Source organism: Lates calcarifer, linkage group LG11 (genome assembly GCF_001640805.2).
Source record: "Lates calcarifer isolate ASB-BC8 linkage group LG11, TLL_Latcal_v3, whole genome shotgun sequence".
NCBI classification, from domain to species: Eukaryota; Metazoa; Chordata; class Actinopteri; family Centropomidae; genus Lates; species Lates calcarifer.
Window position 1 is genome coordinate 6,028,297 of NC_066843.1, and position 20,614 is coordinate 6,048,910.

General features: G+C 41.8%; 1 protein-coding gene across 5 annotated transcripts in view; it reads right to left on the reverse strand.

The window, feature by feature from the left end:
* srcin1a (SRC kinase signaling inhibitor 1a) overlaps positions 1-20,614 on the reverse strand; it is a 102,803-nt gene that overhangs the window by 26,997 nt on the left and 55,192 nt on the right. For 2 of the 5 annotated variants that reach the window (XM_051073984.1, XM_051073980.1), the window contains exons 2-4: positions 15,816-15,845; positions 14,496-14,845; positions 8,214-8,240 (exon numbers count right to left, since the gene is read on the reverse strand). In XM_051073984.1, coding sequence (XP_050929941.1) covers positions 8,214-8,240; positions 14,496-14,845; positions 15,816-15,845 — 407 coding nt within the window. Of the gene's footprint in view, positions 1-8,213; positions 8,241-13,021; positions 13,960-14,495; positions 14,846-15,815; positions 15,846-20,614 lie in introns of those variants that run through there. The other 3 variants (XM_051073981.1, XM_051073982.1, XM_051073983.1) reach the window with 3 other exon arrangements.

Below are 20,614 nucleotides of genomic sequence, written 5' to 3' on the forward strand. Positions count from 1 at the left end.
TATCTGACATCAGTTGAATGCTGCAGCAGGAAAAACACAACATAGTTGTTCTCAAATGGCACAGCACTCCAGGGCATCAGCCTTTATGAATCACCTACGGTGGGTGAGGAGCAAAATTAAGCTGGAAACAGTGCTCCAGCTTAGCATAAGTTATGTCATGTTTGCTCGACTTTGCACACCTCCCACACGCCCTCATCCAAACTCTTGTCCCTGTGCAGCTACAAACTTTAAATGAATGCTTGTGGGATGGGTGGAGAAGCTCATGCAAATCCTGGGCTGTCACTGTGGGTTTATCCTGCTGGCCTATGCCCAGGCGTCTCTTACTGAAAGACTGTTAGTGCAGCTGGGGCTGAGCGCACTCAACTGGCTCCCTGATCCCCCACCACTGTAGCGTCTCCTCCTGCTCAGAGGCTGCTGTAATGAGCTCCCAGAATGCTGTCTGCTGATTGTTTGGATGGCAGAGGCAGACACATCCTTAGCCACAGTACAGTAGCTGTGCCTGTTTCTTCCTCCTTGCACCATGATCAGTTTTTCCTCTTTCCAAGGATTTCCTCTGTCTGAGACAAACTGCAGCCACGGATCTGCTGTGGCTTTCATTAATGTGGTATTTAATTAATGTGAGACTGACAGAAGTTACACAGAGGGCCATCTCTGCGCTCACTGACTCACAGCAGTGAGCTGTTTGAATTCATTCATAAACATACTACACCACACAGAGCACATTTGTACATCCATTTGTGATTTTGTTAATTGGGCAATATGCCAGGAAGCTATGCTGCACAATAAACTGGGGCAACTAGAGATTACTTTTAACATAGGGATTTTTTGATGAATGAATTATTTAATCCATAAAATGTCAATAACAAGAATTTCCATCACAATTTCCAAGAAACCAAAAGTTCAAAACCGAAAGGCATCCGGTTTACAGTGATGTAAATCAGAGAAATGCTGCAACTAAACAAAAACTAAACTAGTAAATCCACATTTCTAGCTTTGCTAGCAGCATGGCTCTCAACAACAATTGGCTGGTTAGCTGTGAGATTTTGTCCAGACATTCATAGTTCAATCTGTCTAATACTATTATAATCTATTGTAACTTGTTTTTAGTGCTAACTCAACTGTTAAAAAAAACAAGCAACAGGATAGTGGACATGGTAAACATTACACCTGCTTAACATAAGCATGTTAGCATTTAGCTCAAGCCTAAATACAGCTTCTTGCACAGCTGTAGACTCTTTGTCTTACTGCTTGATAAATGTGTTAGCCAATTAATCATGTAACTCATTTATCAATGAGAGAGATTGTTGCCTGATTAAATGTTGGTCAATTAATTAATCAATTAATTGTTGCAGCACTACAGTAACAGTCACTAAAGTAACATGTGATTACTACTATCACTGGTAATTTGCTTTAAATCAGCTGCTTTGCCTTTCACATGTGTGTTTATGAGGCAGGTTCCAAACCCCATGAGAACTGGAAAAATCCTTTTTTTAAATTATTTTTCATCATGTATGCTCCCTCTGTCACTATCATACATAATTCAGTCACACACACCCACACACAGAATGATAGTGGTGGTGTCCAGTGATAGTGGTGGCAGACAGTGTCTGAGCACGCAGAGGGATGGTGATTCTGACAGATAACACCCACCATGTTTTCTAATAGGGTCATTTATCTAAACTGTGACCACAGTGAACAACAACACTGTCTACAGCAGAGCCCAGAGGAGCAGCACATACTGCATTGTGTCATATTCTGGCCAGCTACAGTGAGATATTAAAGACATTGGGGCAAACTCAATGTGAACATATTGTACTGCACGTATTTGGTAGGATTGGTGTTCCATAGCACTTTTCTGATCTGAATCCAGTAGTGAATCTTCTTAATGAATTATAATCTCTTTAAATCCCTTAGATTTTGTTTAGGTTTCACCAATTTTAGGTTAGCAAAAGTTATGAATGCAGTAACCTCATATTTAAAGCAATAGTTTGAGACTTTGTGCGCTATCGTGAAAGGCTGGTTAGCTAAGCTTAGCATAAAGACTGGAATGTCGGTTCTGCCCAAAGGTAACAATTAGATTATTTCTTGGTTCTGAGCAGTTGCCAGGCAACCAGCAGATACTCCAGAAAGTTACTGGTTATAACCAAGAAACAGTCTGACACACAACCCACTCTTAAACAGGCCTTCGTAAGCGTTTAACAAACATGATATAATATGTAAATTAGTGTGCTTCACATGTGCTGGCAGGTGAATTTTGTTACCTTTGGAGGGAAGCTAGGCTAACTGCCTCCAGCCTTTGTGCTAAGCTAGGCTAACTGGCTATAACCTCAAAATTCATACAGACTAAGAGTGGTATCAATCTTCTCATTTAAATCTCAGCCAGAAAGCAATTATGCTTATGTCTATTTAGTGTCAAACTAAACTTTCACAAACTAAAATTTTCTAGATAATTAGTAGACTAAATATCACCTACTCAAGGCTAATAAAAAGGTGAGTGATAAAAGTTTTGATGTGACACTTTTTAAGCTCTGAGTTTGACAAATCCAGGTCTTTATCAAATCTGGAACAGGAACTGTAATGGAACCAGCTGTTGGGGCCCACCCTAATCACTCAGTAAGACTAACAAACAGAAATTCATTTGGCACATCAATGCAACAGCAGCTTCCAGTTTGAATGGGAACAGCTGAAAAGACCACCATGTCAAAAACATTAAGAAGATTTTTACTGAGGACATCTGTTCATTCTTTTTCTGCACTGCTGAGAGAAAAACACTGAGCAACTCCTTGCTTCAGTATCTTGACTCATTCTACTGCTGCGTGTGAGAATTTAAATTCAAGGCTAAATAACCTAGTTGGAGCTTTCTACAAAAAGGAAAAAGGAATTGAGAATATGGTGCTGCATGACTGAGGATGCTTTTCACAATGTCTGCAGAATCAAATTTTACATTTCTGAAGCAGCTGAAATAGAAAAAAAAATATCTGTGTAGGGAAAGTGACAGTGATGCTCTACTCTCTCAACAGCTACAGTGACGAAACCCCACTGTATGAATGCGTGAGAGCTTACTGCAGCTGTCATTATATATGCTCTTAGTCAGCTTGCCTTGTTAAAACAGCCTCCAAACAACGACTTCCATATTGGTGGTTTATGTGATATGAAAACCGAAAATATCTCTCTGCAATAATTTTGCATTGTAAATATTATATGTGAATACACCATCTGGTCATGCATCTGGTCCCGCTAGACATGCCAAAATTATACATGACAGTGTTTACAGCCTCCTTTGAGGGAAACTGGTTCTACCTCCTTATTTTCCTCTACAATCCTCCCTCTATACCTCCCGTCCCACCCACCAGCCCGCCCTCCCTCCACCTCAACCTTTTCTTTTGGAGTGATCCAGACTTTTTCAACAGCACTCAATTACTGTCGAGAACTCTACACTGTTATAAGGGCATGGCGGAACAGAGGAACAAGTAGGGAACAGGATGATCTTACACGGAACAGAAGCGAATGGAGTGGAAAGCGGGACACGGCAGCCTGACAACAGACCTTAGGCTACAAACTGCATTAAACTCAATGCAACCTCCCACCATGTCATTTCTTGCAAGCTTGAGCGCATTCATACACGTACACACACATGCACTCACTGTTCTGTTTTAAGGTCAAGGTAATGGTAGCTTTGGTACATGTTTTTCATGTGTGAGAGAGGACATCTTATCAAACTCCACCTGAAACCTGAGTGCTGTCTTAGTCTGCAGACCTCTTAACCATGGACAATTGCATGTGTTTTCATCTTCACTTCAACAAAAGGTGAACTTGAAAAGAAAATGATTTGCACTTCACCCACGAAATGTTTTTTAAGAGGACAACAACATACTGCTGTAATGAAACCGTATGGAGGCTTCCTGGCCAATTAAATAAAAAAGTGTATCTGTAAAATCTCTGCCAGATTGGTTGTTGTTGTTGGATGTACAGTTTGGGGGAGGTCATGACACCTTATCAATTGCCTTAACAACCATCGAGCTGGCTGTCAGACAATGGGATGTTGAGGATGTGGTGGTCATGTCTGAATCAGTTTTACTAGAACGGTCAAAATGACCAGGAGTTCCATGTCTGCATTCAGTGTGAGAGCACACATCATGGTCAACTAATTGATCCATACAGTGTGAGCATAAGACCCTGTTTACACCTGGTATTAAAATGTGATCTGATTGTATTCAGACAACTTACCCAAACGTTAATGCAGGGTGTAAATGTGTTGCGATTAGAAAGTTATAGGATCTGCCTGACCGCCTCTAGAGGTTGGCTGGCTAGCAGTATTCGGATCATAGGTAGGTGTAAACGAGCCGGCATCCTGTACCAACACAACGTCATCATACTCACTCTGAACTCTGACCGTGAACACCACTGAGCACTTCTTGCATCAGAAGTTATCCAAAGTGATGAAAATTTAAAGAAATAAGACTACAACAGTAAAAATGGAAGATTTGCATCCCTGGAGCCATCAGGACACAAGATGCTTATTGGTGTTTTGTTCTACTGTCCAAGCAAAACTGGACAGTTCCTACAGACATAGATCAATTTTTAATAAATAGGTCCAGTTTTGACACCTGACAGTTGATTTACTGCTACCTCAAAGTAAGACTTCTCAATCAGGAAAACAAGAGCACATTAAAAATGCCAAAACGCAAAGGACTGTTTATTATCTGGATAACATAGAATATGTGGATGAAGATCACATTTTAATACTAGGTGTGCATGGGGTGTAAAAGTCGCAGGTTCTGACTTAGCACAAAGGCTGATTAAGTGTGAGTTAACACCATGTACGATCTTAATAAAAGTGCACAGTGTCTGTTAAGCTTAAGTTAAGGTGGATTTAAGGTGTGAGATCTCAGCATCACGTGATGTTCTTGAGCATAAAAGCAGGAGAGAAAATAAAGATGAAGTACCCTGGTGTAAACGCTCACTAGCGAGTCTGTAACTATCTAGGTTGATGTTTGGTAATTGGTACTAAAAATGTCCAGAGGATGGCTTATCACATGATGATTGCTGTAAGGCTCTTCTTTCTAATCTTTTCTCTGAGTGCAATATTCCTCCTGTTAAGTGATATGACATTAAACTGGACCTTGAGTAAGACTATATAGGTCAGCAACAGAAATGTCAATCACAGCTTTATGTGTGTGAAATGACAAAGAAATCTTTGGCTCCAGGGAATCAAACAGAGACAGGTGTCAAATGGTTGAAAATCACAATCCTCGCACTCTTATCTGCATCTTTTCCAAATCTTCTTCCTCGAGCTTTTGTCACTTCTCCTCCTAATCATATTTCTCTCTCTTCCTCAAAAGCTTGCATCTGTCTTGCCTCCAGTTGTCTGTCGCTCTCTTCAGTTTTTATCCCGTCACTCATTTGTCCTCTCCCACCACTCCCTGAGCTCGCTTCTGATTCTCACTGAGCTGCTTTGTGTCACGTTGCTTTATGTAGCAGCAGAGGCCACAAAGCTGCATCCAGGTAGCGTGTGTTTGTGCTTTTGCTGTCTGCACTGGAGTATTTTGCGTCTGCATTTTCTCCCTTCACCCATAACCTGGCTCTTTATCCACACACAAAAAAAGTTCACAGCTCTCACTTTGACAAAATGGAGGGAGAAAACAGCTCCCTGAATCGATCCATCTCTCACATCCGTTTGTCTCTACTTGCTCTTACCCCAGTATCATTATTTCTCTCAATCTTTTTCAACTCTCAGGCCAATCTTCTTCCTGGACATTCAATCCTTCAACCCCCCCACCCCCCAAAGTCCTGTCTCTTTATAATACAGAGAGTCATCAATGCATGGAACAAATTGCTTTGCCAAATTGCTGCGAATTGTGTGCCGAGGCAATCGGTTTGCTCAGAAGGAAAGGGAGCAAAATGGCGTTCTCTGCGAGTGGGGAGATGATAACTAAGATTGCTGCCATGTTTCTCTTTCCTGATAGTAGAGAACAGAAGAGCAGTAGCCTCAAAACATGATGAGAAGCTACGTGTTCCAGACTTTTAGACACATTGAACTGTGAATTGTTCACCTGTACTTTTCATTAGTAAGGATTAACAAGTGTCTGTATTTAACATATGACTATCTGATAGAATCCTTGATATGAATATTTGTTTTTTAGAGGTGTAAAATGGGTGAAGTGTAGTCCTCATAGTAGTTCCATTTAGTGTTTATTTTCAGCAGGAAGGGGAATCCAGGGAGAGAGTTGAGCTTAGATTAGAGGTGGTGGGATGAGGGAGTAGGACGCAGCTTTCAGAAGCTTTGGTGTGAAATGAAGAAAATTGAGCAGGATGAGGTGTCAACATAAAAGGTGTCAACAACAGCGTGTGTGCTGAAAACAAATAGCTTTAGATGTGTAGCTGCTTGGACCATTTCGGTTGTTTCACTCCACAGTTTATTACCACTGCAGCACCTTGTGGAGCCAATAAATACATTCTAACTCTTGCTGTGGGGTGATTAAGCTACCTCACTTGATGCATTTCTTTGGCTGCTGCAAAGCAACATCAAAGGGCCCATATTGTAGAAAGTGAGATTTCCAGGTCTTTTGGATTATAAAGCAGGTGAAGATGCTGTATAAATACTGTGAAAGTATCAAATCACACAATGCATGGAGAAATGCACATAGCCTTGACTGCTTAACATTTCAACTCAGGTGCATTTACTGGATAGTTTTACCAAGCTACAGTTGGCTGTTCTTGCAAGTGCTCCAGAGAAAAGCATGAGGGAGGAGATGTAAAGCTATACTGAGATGCTGTTGGTACTTGGAATCACAAACATGCTGCAATTTACTTTACTAGAAATTCCAAAGATCCAAAACATAAGTGAGCTTAGTAGATTAATCAATATGATGATCGGCACAAAACTGATCTGAAACTGTTTTGACAACTAATTGTTTCAGTCACTTTTTGAAGTGATCTAAAATCATGATTCTCAGTCTCAAGCCTTTGTGCAAATACTTTTATCTTTTCCCTGTTGTATTTCATTGTAAACTGAATGACTTTGAGTTTGTTGGACAAAACAAGACATTCAAACACGTCGGATCACAAATCACTTTTAAGCTCAGCATCTCAACATTTTCAGTCTTACTGGAAACTTTCTTTTTTTTATGTTTGATTCCTAATTATAAAACATCAGAATCTCACTGGTTTGACATTTAAAGCCTTATTCTTCATGCTCATATACCTACAAGGTTTTGCAACCCACCTGAGAGTCCTGCGGAGTTTAAAATGGTTTGGTTGTGTAATAGATTTATGTGACAGACAGTGCTCTAAATTCCATTTCATATCACTCTTGTTTGAGGTTAAAGTACTTGTGGGAGTGAGGGATAAATTGCTTAGCCTTCCCCATGGGTCAGGGCATATGGCTATTGATATTCAGTAACATTTCCACCCTTTCCAAATGATATTGTGAACAGGGATTTGGGGAAGACTACACCGCAGGTAAGCCCTGGGTTCTTCCCTCAAACACACACATCAATACGTTCTTAAATTTGCACTGTTTAAAGAGTGCACCTCCCTTCCTGCCTCTCTGAGCTGTAATGCCACAACAAAGTGGTGCATATTACAATGCATGCCATTTAAGGCTAAACTCTTTAAATTCAGCATAAGTGATATACACTTTCAGTATGTCTCGATGCTGGCCCTCTCTGCTATAGACAATCCATATTTCCTCTGTGCAACCTGTGGATAAAACACATTCAGGAGCCCAGCCATGCCTCAAGCATTTGTGCTAATGTCAAAGCGTTGTTTCAAGAATGCCTCAGCAGCATGTCTGAAATGTCTACTTAATGTCTCAGTCAGTCTGAGTAATACTTCAGCGAGGTCACGTGACTTCTAGCCATTAATGCTAGCTGACTGAGGTATCATAAATCCTGAGAGAATCGTCTTCTGCAGATTAAATGGAGCTGGAGAAGTTTAAGCTGTCGCCACCCCTGACACCTCTGCCGCTGCAACCTGACACGCATCACAATCTCACAGACACACACACACACACAGAGACAGACAGATGCATACACACACACTGCCCGAAGAACCAAGAGATGCCAAGTGAGCTGGGTGTTGCAGGAGCCAGAGGACAAGGAAGATAGGCTGGTGATGCCTGAGGAGTCGGACGTGATCCCACAGCATGAACACAAGACACACACATAATGGATGGGGGGGGGGGCAAATACACTTAGACACGCAGCACTGACCTTAAAGCTCCAGTAGTTGGGCTGTTGCTGGGAAGTTTCGTGGAAGGACAAAAGAGGAAGAGGAGGGAGAAAGAAAGAGAAAAGTTAGATATTTACTTCTCTAATAATGGCTTGAGTTTACTGATAAAAAAAACAAAAACAAAACAAAACAAAAAAACAATTTTCTTTTTTAAAATGGTGCATAGAAGAAATTGGATTGGAGAGGAGATACAGGGAGACACAAAAATCCAATTCATCCTCCACAAAAAAAGCATTATCAGTTGCATTTTCTAAATTGTTTTTGTGTAACACATCCCTATTATGACAGACCATTTATGAAAGTCATTAATATTGTTGATCGCTTCAAGTGTGATTGGTGTTAATGCGGAGGGTGGGGAGGTGGGGTGCAAGTGTCAGGTTACAACACACCTGAAACAAGACAGCACTGTTGGCTGTAGCTGGCAAAGGGGGAGGAAATGAAAAGAGTGAAATCGAATCAAACACTGGCCCACTCTGTTGTTGCGACGTTGGCCTCTCTCCCAGACTTCTCCACCACAGGAAAGGAACCGCTCTGTCTCCTCCCCTCGCTCTCCTATCTCTTTCGCTCTCTATCTACCTGCCTTGCTCTTTTCATCTGAACCTCGCTGCCTCACCTGCTTATTTTCGGCAGCATATGCCGTATCTCTCTATCTCTGTCCATTTGCCCTGCCCGCCGCTCCGCCATGTATGAAGAGGTCCTGACATGTTGGTGGTAGCCTCAGGAAGCAAGATTTCCATTAAAACATAATTACCTTACAGTAAAAAACCAGGCCGAGCCACTGATGGCCCAGAAATACCTCAGAATGACATGGAAAATTAAAAAAAGATTGGGCAGAGTTCATGAATTTTAATTCTTATCCAAACTCTTATTCTAGTTCTTATTCTTATCTGCAGGCAATTTTCAGTCCATTCAGCCTTGCTTCTACAGGACCCACATTACTCTCCTGGCAGAGGGATTAAAAAAAAAAAAAGAAGAAGAAGAGGTGACAGGCAAGTTTTGATTTATGATAGCTGGTGGTTTTTCATTATCAGCCTTCCATTTTAATACTGTCTCAACAAAAGCCTGGATTATTTCAACAAACACAAGCATCAGAGGCAGCATTCTCCCTTATTATTACCTTATTGTAATCCAATCTTTCACTTAATGTTCCCTCATTTGGCCCTGATGCCATTCTTCCAGTGCTTTTCCACTTGATGCCCCCCCCCCCTTTATTTCTTTCTTTCTTTTCTTCCTGTAATTTGGCACAACTTCTTGCTTGGTCTTAATACCGTATGAAGTGTTCTAATCACGGTAATCCGAGGAAGTAATGAGTCCCTGGCCAAGAAAACACTAATGGAACATCTGGTCCAATACAATGTGGCCATTTACAGGCTGTAAGAACAAGAACTGCATCCCGAGATCCATAGTGCACTGAATATGTACGTATATAACATGTACTACATACACACATATCCAGCTTTTTCAGTTAGTATGCAAGAAATCAATGTATTTTATGGTTTTGTACAAACAGGAAGTGAGAGAAGACTTTTGTTGTCTGTGTCCCAATCCCATGCTAAATACTAAGTATGTATACAGTATGTACTACCTTCATAGCATACTGTTTTGCTGTAAATTAAACTACAACTTTAGCATGACACTGACAAACTTCACAGACAGAGGAGTAGTTCTTTTTTTTTTGTTTTCAGATGTGTTCCTGCAGCTGTTTTACCACCACCCACAATTACTTTTTTCAAGATTCAAGAAACTTTATTTATCCGGAGGGAAATTGCTGTGCACCAGTTGCAATATAGAGGTGGAAAAGCCAGCTTTGTGCAGCTCCTACTGACTGTTTTGTTTTTTTCCATTTACTTCTTAACCTTTAGAGTAACAAAACAAAATGAACAAACATAAAAGGTGGCCAGAATAGCAAATAATTGTCCATGGACTCACAGATATTCCATATTTCTACTGTCCACAGTGTCCATGCAGACTGGAAACAGCCCAGCGATGAACAATGAGTATGATTTAAAAGTTAAATGAACTGTACATTGAGCTACACTCAAGAGGAGCCAATAAATTAACATACATGACTTAGCTGCTGCTGAGTCTATTGATTTCTGATATAATCATCAATAATGTGACCCCAAATCTGCAGCTGCTGAGTACCTAAATAACCCCAAATACAGAAAGGAGACTGTATCATTAATCCACCTCTTAAAACAAGGAGGGGAGGCAGATTTATATTCTCTCAAAGTGACACTTTTAGCTATAAACAAACAAACATTAAAGCCTGCTGGGTCTCATTTTTTAGGGAGCTTTCACCACAACACCAAACAGCGAATGCACAGTCTGGAAAGATTTGTTTCCCAATAATTATACTGAACAAAAAAATAAAATAGAAATATGCTGAACTTTAGAGCAAGCCTTATACTGTTTTTTTTTTTTTATTTTATTTTATTTTGTCACTTCTGCATTCCGTATGCAGTGCATACTCTGAACCTGCTCTGGATTGGTATCTGGTGTAGCTGTAGGACACAGACTTTGGAATGACACAGTCAATAAAATTTCACAAGAAGAAAAAAGGATTGCAGCTGTGAGTACTGCTCTTCACTTCTGTTGTGCAATGCATTGTGAGTGTCCAGTAACACTGCACTCAAAAAATAAAAGCAGATTAAGTAGCCAAACTAGCATCTAGAAGTTTGCATAGAAGTAACATCTAGGAATATTAGTAGCCCATAGAAATATTATAGGAATGTAAAATATAATCATGGTGGACTAATACTTGGAGGTGAACTCAAAAGCAACACAATGCAATCAATTACATCGCTACAAACTACTACTTAAAACACTTCTCTGCAAACTAAAAACTATAACCTTCATTCGAAAAGATTTTATTGAGTATTATTCTGTCCACCATGTAATGTTTGGCTGATGGAGAGGGGACTTGTGCACTTCATAAATTTAAATGGTAGAAAACAGTGGGAGTGCCTAGCCTCACTGGCACTGAGACAAGTGGGACTCTGAACGATGTGAGGCATAATCTCAACCCACGCTTCCTTTTCCCCATAGCATATAAATCTGTACCAATGTATGTCAAAGCAATTATTATTAAAAACAACTCTTTGATGTGATGCTGAGGAGAATTTCAGTCTCCTAGCTAGCTGCTCTGTATATATTTTAAATGCCATATACTGTCGCTGTCCTGAGAAAACCATACATCTCCAGTGTCTGAAAGATTAAACGCCCCATTATGCATTAGTAAAATAAAGAAAAACCTTTAAATAGTCTAATCTGAATAATGCATTAGCTTAGAACAAGGGTGCATGTCAGTACAGAGAGAGATCTGAATCTATAAAACATCCACATAGGACCTAAAGGGAGGTGGCCAGAGAGTTGATTCTCAGTCAGAGCAGAGGGGAGAGGTCATGGGCAAAGTGGGTCACTGTCAGGGATAAGATAATGCATGAGGTTGTTTCAGGTTGGACTCATATCGGCCTTGACCACCTCATCGTGTGTCAGTCACTCATCTGACATCTGCCAGCCAGTAAAACTTTGTCCTTGACAATCTGTTGAAATGACAGCGGCTCAGGGGCACCATTGGTGCGCCATAAATAATTGCCGTTCACTTGTTCAGACAACGTTAATGATTTTATTTTTCCACAAAGCTAAATGACTCTGAGGGCTTTAATGGTGCAGAAGTGATTTGTGGTCTTGTGTGTCTGTCTCTGCCAGTGTTTCTCTGTTTGTTGCTTTAATGAGGCTTACTCACAGTTCTCAGGTAGAGTAAACACAGTCATTCTTCACCTCATGTTGTTTTAACCGTTGCTCCGCTGACAGCTGCAGATACACTGAACTTGGACTTTGAGTTGCAAATGTTGCACTGGGAGGGGTGTGAAGGCAAACTGGAGAGGGACTGTGTCATTTCCCTATAACAGTTCCCGTCCTGGCAATCATCACTGCAATCAATGCATTTCCTCTGATTAGAAATTATATTCAAGATGCAGTTTCACACCGTCAGTCATTATCACACTGATCCCCTGATGACAGACAAAACTCTTGAATGAGGATCTACTACTTAACTCAAATGTACATCTTGTCATTTTCAACCTCCTGTTGAATTTAATATACTTCAGTCCCAAGGAGACAGAGTAACTTGTGTTTGAGACGTCAGATTAAACTTGGTGCTGAGGGGCTAAATGCATTCCTGACGGCTACACAAAGACACCCATTTAAAGATTTACACACAGGCGTGTGTGTGCGCACACGCTGGAGTTGGCCAGAGCTCCAGCAGAAGGACGTAGCCTCGCAGAGTGGAGCGCTGCATTACCTGACCTGCATGTAAAGCAGGCTGCACTCACACCACCCCTCCTCCACCCCGTCTCTTTCTCATGTCGTCATCCTCTCTGTACCCCCCGCCCCCCTTTCTCAATCATTCTTAACCCCCCCCCCAATCCTCCACCGGTCCAGTTTGGCATCTTAACGTTACCGCAGCCTTTCTGTTTCTATCTTTAAAAAAAAACAAAAAAACACCCACACTAGTCTGCACAGCAAATTAACGCTCACTCAAACAGCTGCACAAAAGGCTCTGTGTACAGTTTACAGTATCGTCCACTCAGCCATCGTCTAGCCTGGGCTTCTGCCTTCTGAGCATATGCACACCGTCACCACAACAACCACAACAAACACAACAGGCGTGGAATCTAATCCCAGCTGGCACATCCTTATCCTTCTCTCTCTCTCACACACACACACACACACCTCTCTACAACAGTCTCAGGCATTCAGTTTCAAGCTTCCAGTCCCATCTCACCTGCAGTGCACCTGTGCCTGTCCACCACTCCAGTCATCCCAGGCTGTCCGTCAGGTGCAGCGAATCCTCATCGTGTTTTTGCCTGTCTCTCCCTCCCTCTGCTTCTCTTACCCTCCCTCCCTCTCCCTCAGTCAATCTCCCTCTCTCTCCTCCCCCCCCTCTCTCTCTGTCTCGCTCTCCAGTAGCACATGCGGCGGAAACTCTTTATTTAATTCATTACAACACCAGCCGATTAACTCCTTCGCAGATGGGTGCCTGGCTCCTGCTGGTGCTGGCTAATTGAGCAGCGGGCTGCTTGACTGGCTGCTCTGCTCCTCTCCAGCTCCTCCTCTCCCCCCTCCCTCCTTCCTCACTGTCCACGCTCGGCACTTCCACGAGATGACAAGGAATCTTGGGCTCTGCTGCTGTCTCCCCCGTGCAGTGAAAATGCCCTGTCACTTTAGGACTGTCCACTCTTCCAGCTGCTGCTTCAATGTTTTTCTTTTTTTTTACTGTCTGCCTTCCACTCGTTATTCCTTTCTCCTTTCTGTCTTCATTATTGTACAATTCCTCCTTCTCTACACAACCTGACCTTTGCAATGCGATATCCCTACTTGCCATATATGGGGGAGGTTGCCACGGCAACTATGGACTCCACCTGTCTTTCACCCGCCCTCTCTCTCTCTTTCTCTCTCTCTCTCCCCCTTTAATTCTCTCCCATCTCCCCTGATGTGCTTTTCTGTCACATCATTTCACTGAATTTACTCTTTTTTTCAATAAACACACATCAGCAGCGCTCACACAAAGAGCATGTCTGTGTACAGTACAGCATGTCCACTACGTGTGTGCGTGAGTGAGATACTAAAGAGCGAGAGAAAGGTGGAGAAAAATATTGATGAAAAGATGAAAAGCAAAGGAAAAGCATTATCTCCAAGAGTTTCGAGAATTCTATGTGTATGTGTGCTTTGCCCCTCTATGTCAAGTTCTGCAGGTCCTTCCAGCAGAGAAACAAAGAAAAGCTTGGCTGTGACAGTTTAATGAAAACTTCTACTAACACAAAGACCACCCGACAGCATTCTCTCATGCATTTACCCTCCGTCAATTATTTCAGTGAGCACAATGACTCACATTGTGCTCTTTTCACTCTGGATGTTGCCTGATGAGAGACTGTTCTTGTTGCCTAATGATAAATATGACTCCACTTAGGTAATGGGACTCTCTATGTGTAGAGGTGACATAATTTTTCTGTTGACGTCACCACATTGACAGAATTGACCAGTTTAATTGCCAAAAGAAACATATACTGAGTATCAAATGAAGTGAAATATCTATCTCCAAATGGCAATAAAGCAATAAGAAACCCATCAAATGCATGAATTAATGAACACACATTCATTTGACAATAAAATTGGGGTTTTTACCTATAGCAGATGCTGTTAGCAAACACAACTCCCCTTAAGGGTGAGAAATCCTCATGAGGTGGTGAACTGCGTACCTGCTCACGTGTAGACCGCTCTGACGTGCCCCTCATGCTGGCGTGTGAGGGTGAGGGCGACGGCGGGTTGTGGTGTGGGCTGTGGTGTGGATGCTGCAGCTGCTGCTGCTGCTGCTGGTACTTGCTCTTCAGGTGGTCCATGAAGGCATCCCTCTTGCGCTCCATGTCGGCCTTGTGCAGGTTGGTCAGGGCCTCCAGGCTCTGGGCGGCGCTGACAGTGTGGCGGTGCTCCGACGTGTGCACCAGGCCCACGTTGGAGAAGCGCCGAGCGCTGTTCCCCAGCGTCCGGTACTCCCGCGGATACTCCAAGTCATCTGTCGAGATCATGTGACTGCCACCACGCTCGGGATCTGACGGATGAGGACAGAAGAGAAGAAGGGAGGATAAAGGAAAGGAAAGGAAGGAAAGGAAGGAAGGAAGGGAGGGAAGAAAGAAGAAAGGTGTGGAAAATGTGCAAGAAGGAGGTGAATCACCACCCACGCAAGCATGCAGAAAGAGTTCAGGTTGGAGACATACATACATACATACACACCGAGCAGGCACACACAGGTGGAAACAAATGAAGCAGAGAGAAGGAGAGTGGAAAAAATAAGGCACAGAGGGGACAGGAGAGAGAGAGAGAAAGAGAGAGAGAGAGGGAGAGAGAGAAAAAATGGGATGGGATGTTAGACTATTTGCCACCAGGACGGAGTGGTTCCCTGCAGAATTATTGATTTCAAGTTCTGAAGGAAAGAAAAATGAGAAAAGTAAAATGCTTCTGCAATAGATCAAAGGAAGAGGCTCAAACTGAATTTGTTTTGCTGGATATTCCATTGTGATATGCCTGCTTGTCATCTTAAGTGGCTTTTATTGTTTTCTTAGGAAACAGAGAGAAACAAAATACTGAAAATTGAGTGACTGGAAAGTCAGGTGGGAACATGATGGAACACTGCTTTCATTTCTGCACTCTTTCTCCTCCACACCCAGCCCTGTCCTTCTATCTGAGCTTCCCCTCCATCCCCTGACACCCTCTGCTACTTTCCCTCACATATTCTCACTGTCTCTTGTCTCTGGAGGTTACTGATTCTGCTGTCCGTTTTTAAGGAGGCGCATCACTCTGACAGCCCTTGGCCTTTTATCGGTGCTATAACTGACAGACAACACAGCCCGAGGTGGAAGGCACACAAGAAAGGAAGGGAGACAGCCGGGGAGGAGACAGTATGGTTACACAAAAAAAAAAATATGTGACTGGAAAAACAAATTAAAGTAAAGCGTGAGAAAAAAAAGAGAAAAAAAAGGAAAAGAAAACAAGAGCAGGGAGCCATTCGCCCGGTGAGTTACCTTGTTTAGGAAAACAGGCCCCGGCGTTGGCTAGAAGAGAAACATGCCAAGGGTTAATTTGTGTGTTTGTGCACAGATGTGCAAGCAAACACACCAGAACATTGTCACATGACCATCAGAAAAGTGCTATCATGAAAAGATAGCACTTTCTCTGAATTACAATTAGTTAATGCATTATATATGCATTATAATGTATTCATAGGGGTTAACATATGGAGAGATGGCTATGAATGCTAATAGTGTCTTACAAAAACCTGAAGAATGGTAAATGACTATCACTATGCATTTTTACACTGACATTTTTCTTAATATTGCAACACATTTAATCATCAACTCCTAATAAACCTGAGATTTTAAGCAGGTAAAGACACAATCACTTCAATAAAAAACACCAGTCAAGCTAAAAGCATAGAAAGTACTGAGGCTTAATAGGGCTGAATGGAGTGGACCATCTGTACATTATAGGCTCATCAGCAGCATTAGGATGAGCTGAGCGAGTGAGCAGCAGAGGGAGGCTCCTCGGGGCAGGAGCAACAAATAGACTGTTAATGAACGCAGAGGAAAAGAGGAGGAAGCTGGCCAGATGGAGGCTGCAACGCTCTCCGGTGGACGAACCTTAACACAGAGGAAGCCTGATAAGGGCAGAGGTCTGCGATCGTTCCAACGCAGCTGCAATCAAACCTGCACACCCGTCGTGATCCCCATTTCTCACTCTATTCATTTCACAGAGAGATATCGCTCTCGAGTGTGATCAGCCGTTTCAACGCCTTGCCCTTACATCCACCACATTATGAAGTGCTGATAAACTGCACAGGGGTGAAACAGAATGGACTGACTTTCCTGGTTAATAGCATTAGCATTGAGCTCTCCACTTCAAACCAAGGCCGCCGGCCATATTCATTCACCCCCCCAGATCTCTGGTTTACACTTCATTAGGCTGGAGCTTATTGTGTATCAGCTGACAAGGACCTGACTCGAGGGCCCCATTACAATGGCTGGCAAAGCTACTGTGACAGTGCATCCACAACAACAGTGAAAAGCTGAGTAGGCTATGCTGACTCTGGACAAACATAAAGCTACACAGACACTGAAACACTGCATCAACAAAACAATACATTAACATTTATAGTTCAATTTAAGAACATTTTAAGTCCTAACAGGAGTGAAAATGCTACACAATTTAATGGCTAACACCTGCCAAAAATAAAAACTCAGTTGTGTGGAAATGTGCATTTTCTTTGTACCACTGGTTTGGAAAACAGCCCAAAAACTTTCCAACGTGCAGTTTGTGAATATACTTTGCAAAGCTGTACACAAAGCCCCTCATCTTGAACACGGCGGGAATAAAAGTTGTGTGGGCAGGAGAGTAAGAATAGAAAATGGGAACAGGTTATTCATCTTTACATTCGTCATTCACAGCCAATATATTTCCACATAAGCTGGCAGACAATAACACTGACAGCCAAAACAATCTGTACAAGCCCACGTAACGCCGGCATCATTTAAACCTACATAAAAGGGCCTTGATGGGATGGGTTTCTGGTGAGCCCTTTATCACAAGAAAGCAATGTTTGTCAGCAAAGTCTGGGTCTGCAGCAGGCAAAATTGTAACTACAAAGACTCAGAGCCTTGAGGAAAAGGTGCAGCCAGTTGGTCAACCAAATAATGGGAGGACTTGAATGACAACAGGAGCCCACAATCAGAACAACGATAAGATCTGTGAGTCCAGCCAATGAGGCCCGGGCTGCACTGCCCAGATAGAGAGTACACTCAAGAGCATTAACCCGACTGAATAAAAAAAGCCGCTGCGGTGGGCATTGAGAGATAAGACAAGACAAACAGGGGAGGAGAAATTACCTGCATGGAGAAAAAGATACTGCAAGGCAAAAAAAAAAAAAAAAAGAGTAAAAACAACAACTTCTAACAACCAATGCAGCCTGATTAAAATTGTCCAACTCAGTTTGGTCTTTCTCTGGGTTTATGCAAAATAGATGAAGCTGAAAACCTGCTTCCATCAATGAAGACTGGTCCACAGATTGAAGATGAACCTGCACAACAAAGATGACAAATGCATTTTTTAAATATACTATTTCATATAATATAGTTAACAGCAATTTCCCTTTCTCCTCACAATTATTAAGTTCTATCCTTCATTTTGCTGAGCCACATCCCTAACTTTTCACTTTCTGAGTCATCAGTCACCACCGCCTTCAGTGGGTTATTTATATACTGTATGTAGGTAATTTCAGTCCCTAACATGATGCATTTGCCAATCCACCCACAGTTATCAACACACACATATATATTATGATATTCTGTATCACCACAGCCAAATCCTGAACTACATACTTGCATACTTTTTTTCTCTCCAAAGTCACCTGCTGAACTGGACTTTCAACTGAGGGAAAGAAATTGCTGCTCAACATATGCATAGACATACGGTATGGAGAATCAGGAAAAGTGGATTGCGTGTGCTTTGATGGATTTGGAAGAGGCAGGCAGAGTAGCTTCTTATTTTGGGCATATTAACAAGTGGGTCAGAGGGAGTGGAAGGTATAAGAGAGGCTTCAAGTATCCCAAGATGATAAGAAAGCTGCAGACTGCACATATGCAAACAGAGCGCTGGATTCTTTAAAAGCTACATCTAAATTCACAGGTACTTCAAACATGTTGACTCTATATTGGCTCTGTACAGCTACAATACAGACTGAGGCTACCTGAGTTACCCCTGCATTAATACAGTATCTAAAAAGACATGTAAATATTATTTCAGTGGATGCAGACATAAAAAAAAGGGATTCTGAAAACACTGTGTTAACTGCTGTTACTGTCTGTATTAGGGCTGCAACTAACTATTATTTTTATCATCAATTAGTTTGGCAGGTCTTCAAAATGTCAGAAAATTGTGAAAAATACCCATTGTACATTTTTAGTATACTATCATATATGTATAAAACAGCCAATATTCACATCTGAGAAGGTGAAATATGATAGTTTGGGCATTTTGTCTTAATAAATGAGTGTAAACAATTAATAAATTAATCAAATCAAATCAAAGTTACTTAGTAATTTTTGTCTTGCTCAACTAATCAGTTAATTGACTAAAATGTTTCAGCACTAAATAAAAATAAAATTCTGATTAAAGTTGTTCCTCAGACACCAGACAGTTTATTTTTGTGGCTGCGAAACAGTAATTACTTGAGTGCACTATTTAAAATGCAGCTCACTGAATGCTGTCTGTCTCACCCCTCTGACGCATACATGGTCTTCTCAAGCTGTGATTTGAATAGCCTCGACTGTGCACTGTTAGACATCAGGGAAATGAAGTGGGATCAGTAAATAAATAAACACAAGGATATTAAATTGAGCAAAAAAACGAAGTCCCTGAAACAGAACTTTCTATCCAGAACATCATGTCTAGACAACTTTGGAGGGTGTTTGCACTTCAGAGCTGCTGTTTAAATCACCTAAAGAAATCAACTCTGGTGCTAAAGCCTGCCATGAAAGAAAGGCAATTTAGTAATGCCAACACATTACTGTTTCCTTGTTACTATGTAATTTACTGTGATGTGTGTCTCACAGCTCTCTTAGCACACTCCTCATTTTAAATTAATGTGACAATGTGCATGTCTTTACCTTTGTATCTAAAACATATTGTTCATCTGGTCAAATGCACTTTTTGATGTGTGTGTGCTGAGAGCTGACATACAGGTGGTCTGTTGTGCATATGCAGTTAATCCAAGCATTCAATCATCTATATTTTTGTGTTTGTCTATTTTCTATAAAGGAAAAGATTACTCTTGTGACTACTTAATATTATTCTCCCATGTTGAATTGTGTTTTTTAAAGAAGCTAGTTTTGTCCAAGTTACTCTGACAGTGCAGTGTCCTCACCAGAAGCTCTGTTGTTACACAGATGGTTGGGAAAGGGAAGGTGAGCTCTTCCCTCTGATACACAGCCTAATTTACTGCAAGCATGGCAGGGCTCCTTGTGGGATGCCGGCTGTGACAGCACAAGGGTGGAGAGCCCAGCTGAATATTAACCAGAGCAGGAGGAGGTAAAATAAATAAATAAATAAATAAAAAATCGAGCAGAAGTAGGTGAGAACTACAAACTGCAAATCCGGCATGTCTATTAAGGCAACAGGAAATAAGCCAATCAGCCAGGCCTACAGCTGTTGGCAATTGTAACTCTACACGGTCCAGTGGGAACAGTTAAAACAAATAACTAGAAGGAGAGAGGGGCATGGCAGGATTAAATATAACCTTCTATAAAACCACCAATCAGGCCTCTAAAAACCCTGCAGGTCACAACTCAAGAACCAACTGGGGGGCTGCAGTCGCACATGCATTAAACCTTAAAAAATGACAGCTGTGGGCCATATTACTCGCAGCTGTATGAGGATAGTTAGAAAGACTGTAAGATTAACACACTGAAACCAGCTCTTGTGCTGGCTGTTGACTCTCTGTGATGCTGCTGCAACAGTGACTCCAGCTACATTAGTATAGCTAATCCTTCAAAAGGGACAAGTGACTGGCAAGTGACTCTTGTCTCACTGACTGCAAGCTCTCACACAGACCTTGAAATTTACTACCACGGATATATTAAAGAAGACATTTGGATTTCATTGAAAAACCAGCAAAAAAGAGACTATGAGCTAAAAAAAAAAAAAAGGAACTTTTGTTTCCATCTCTCTTTTCTTGCTCTTCCCAGCGTTCTTGCTGGCTGCGCTTGCTATACACTTAAAACTATGAGGCTGCGGGTAAAAGGACACATAACCCAGCGGGTGTGTGCATTTT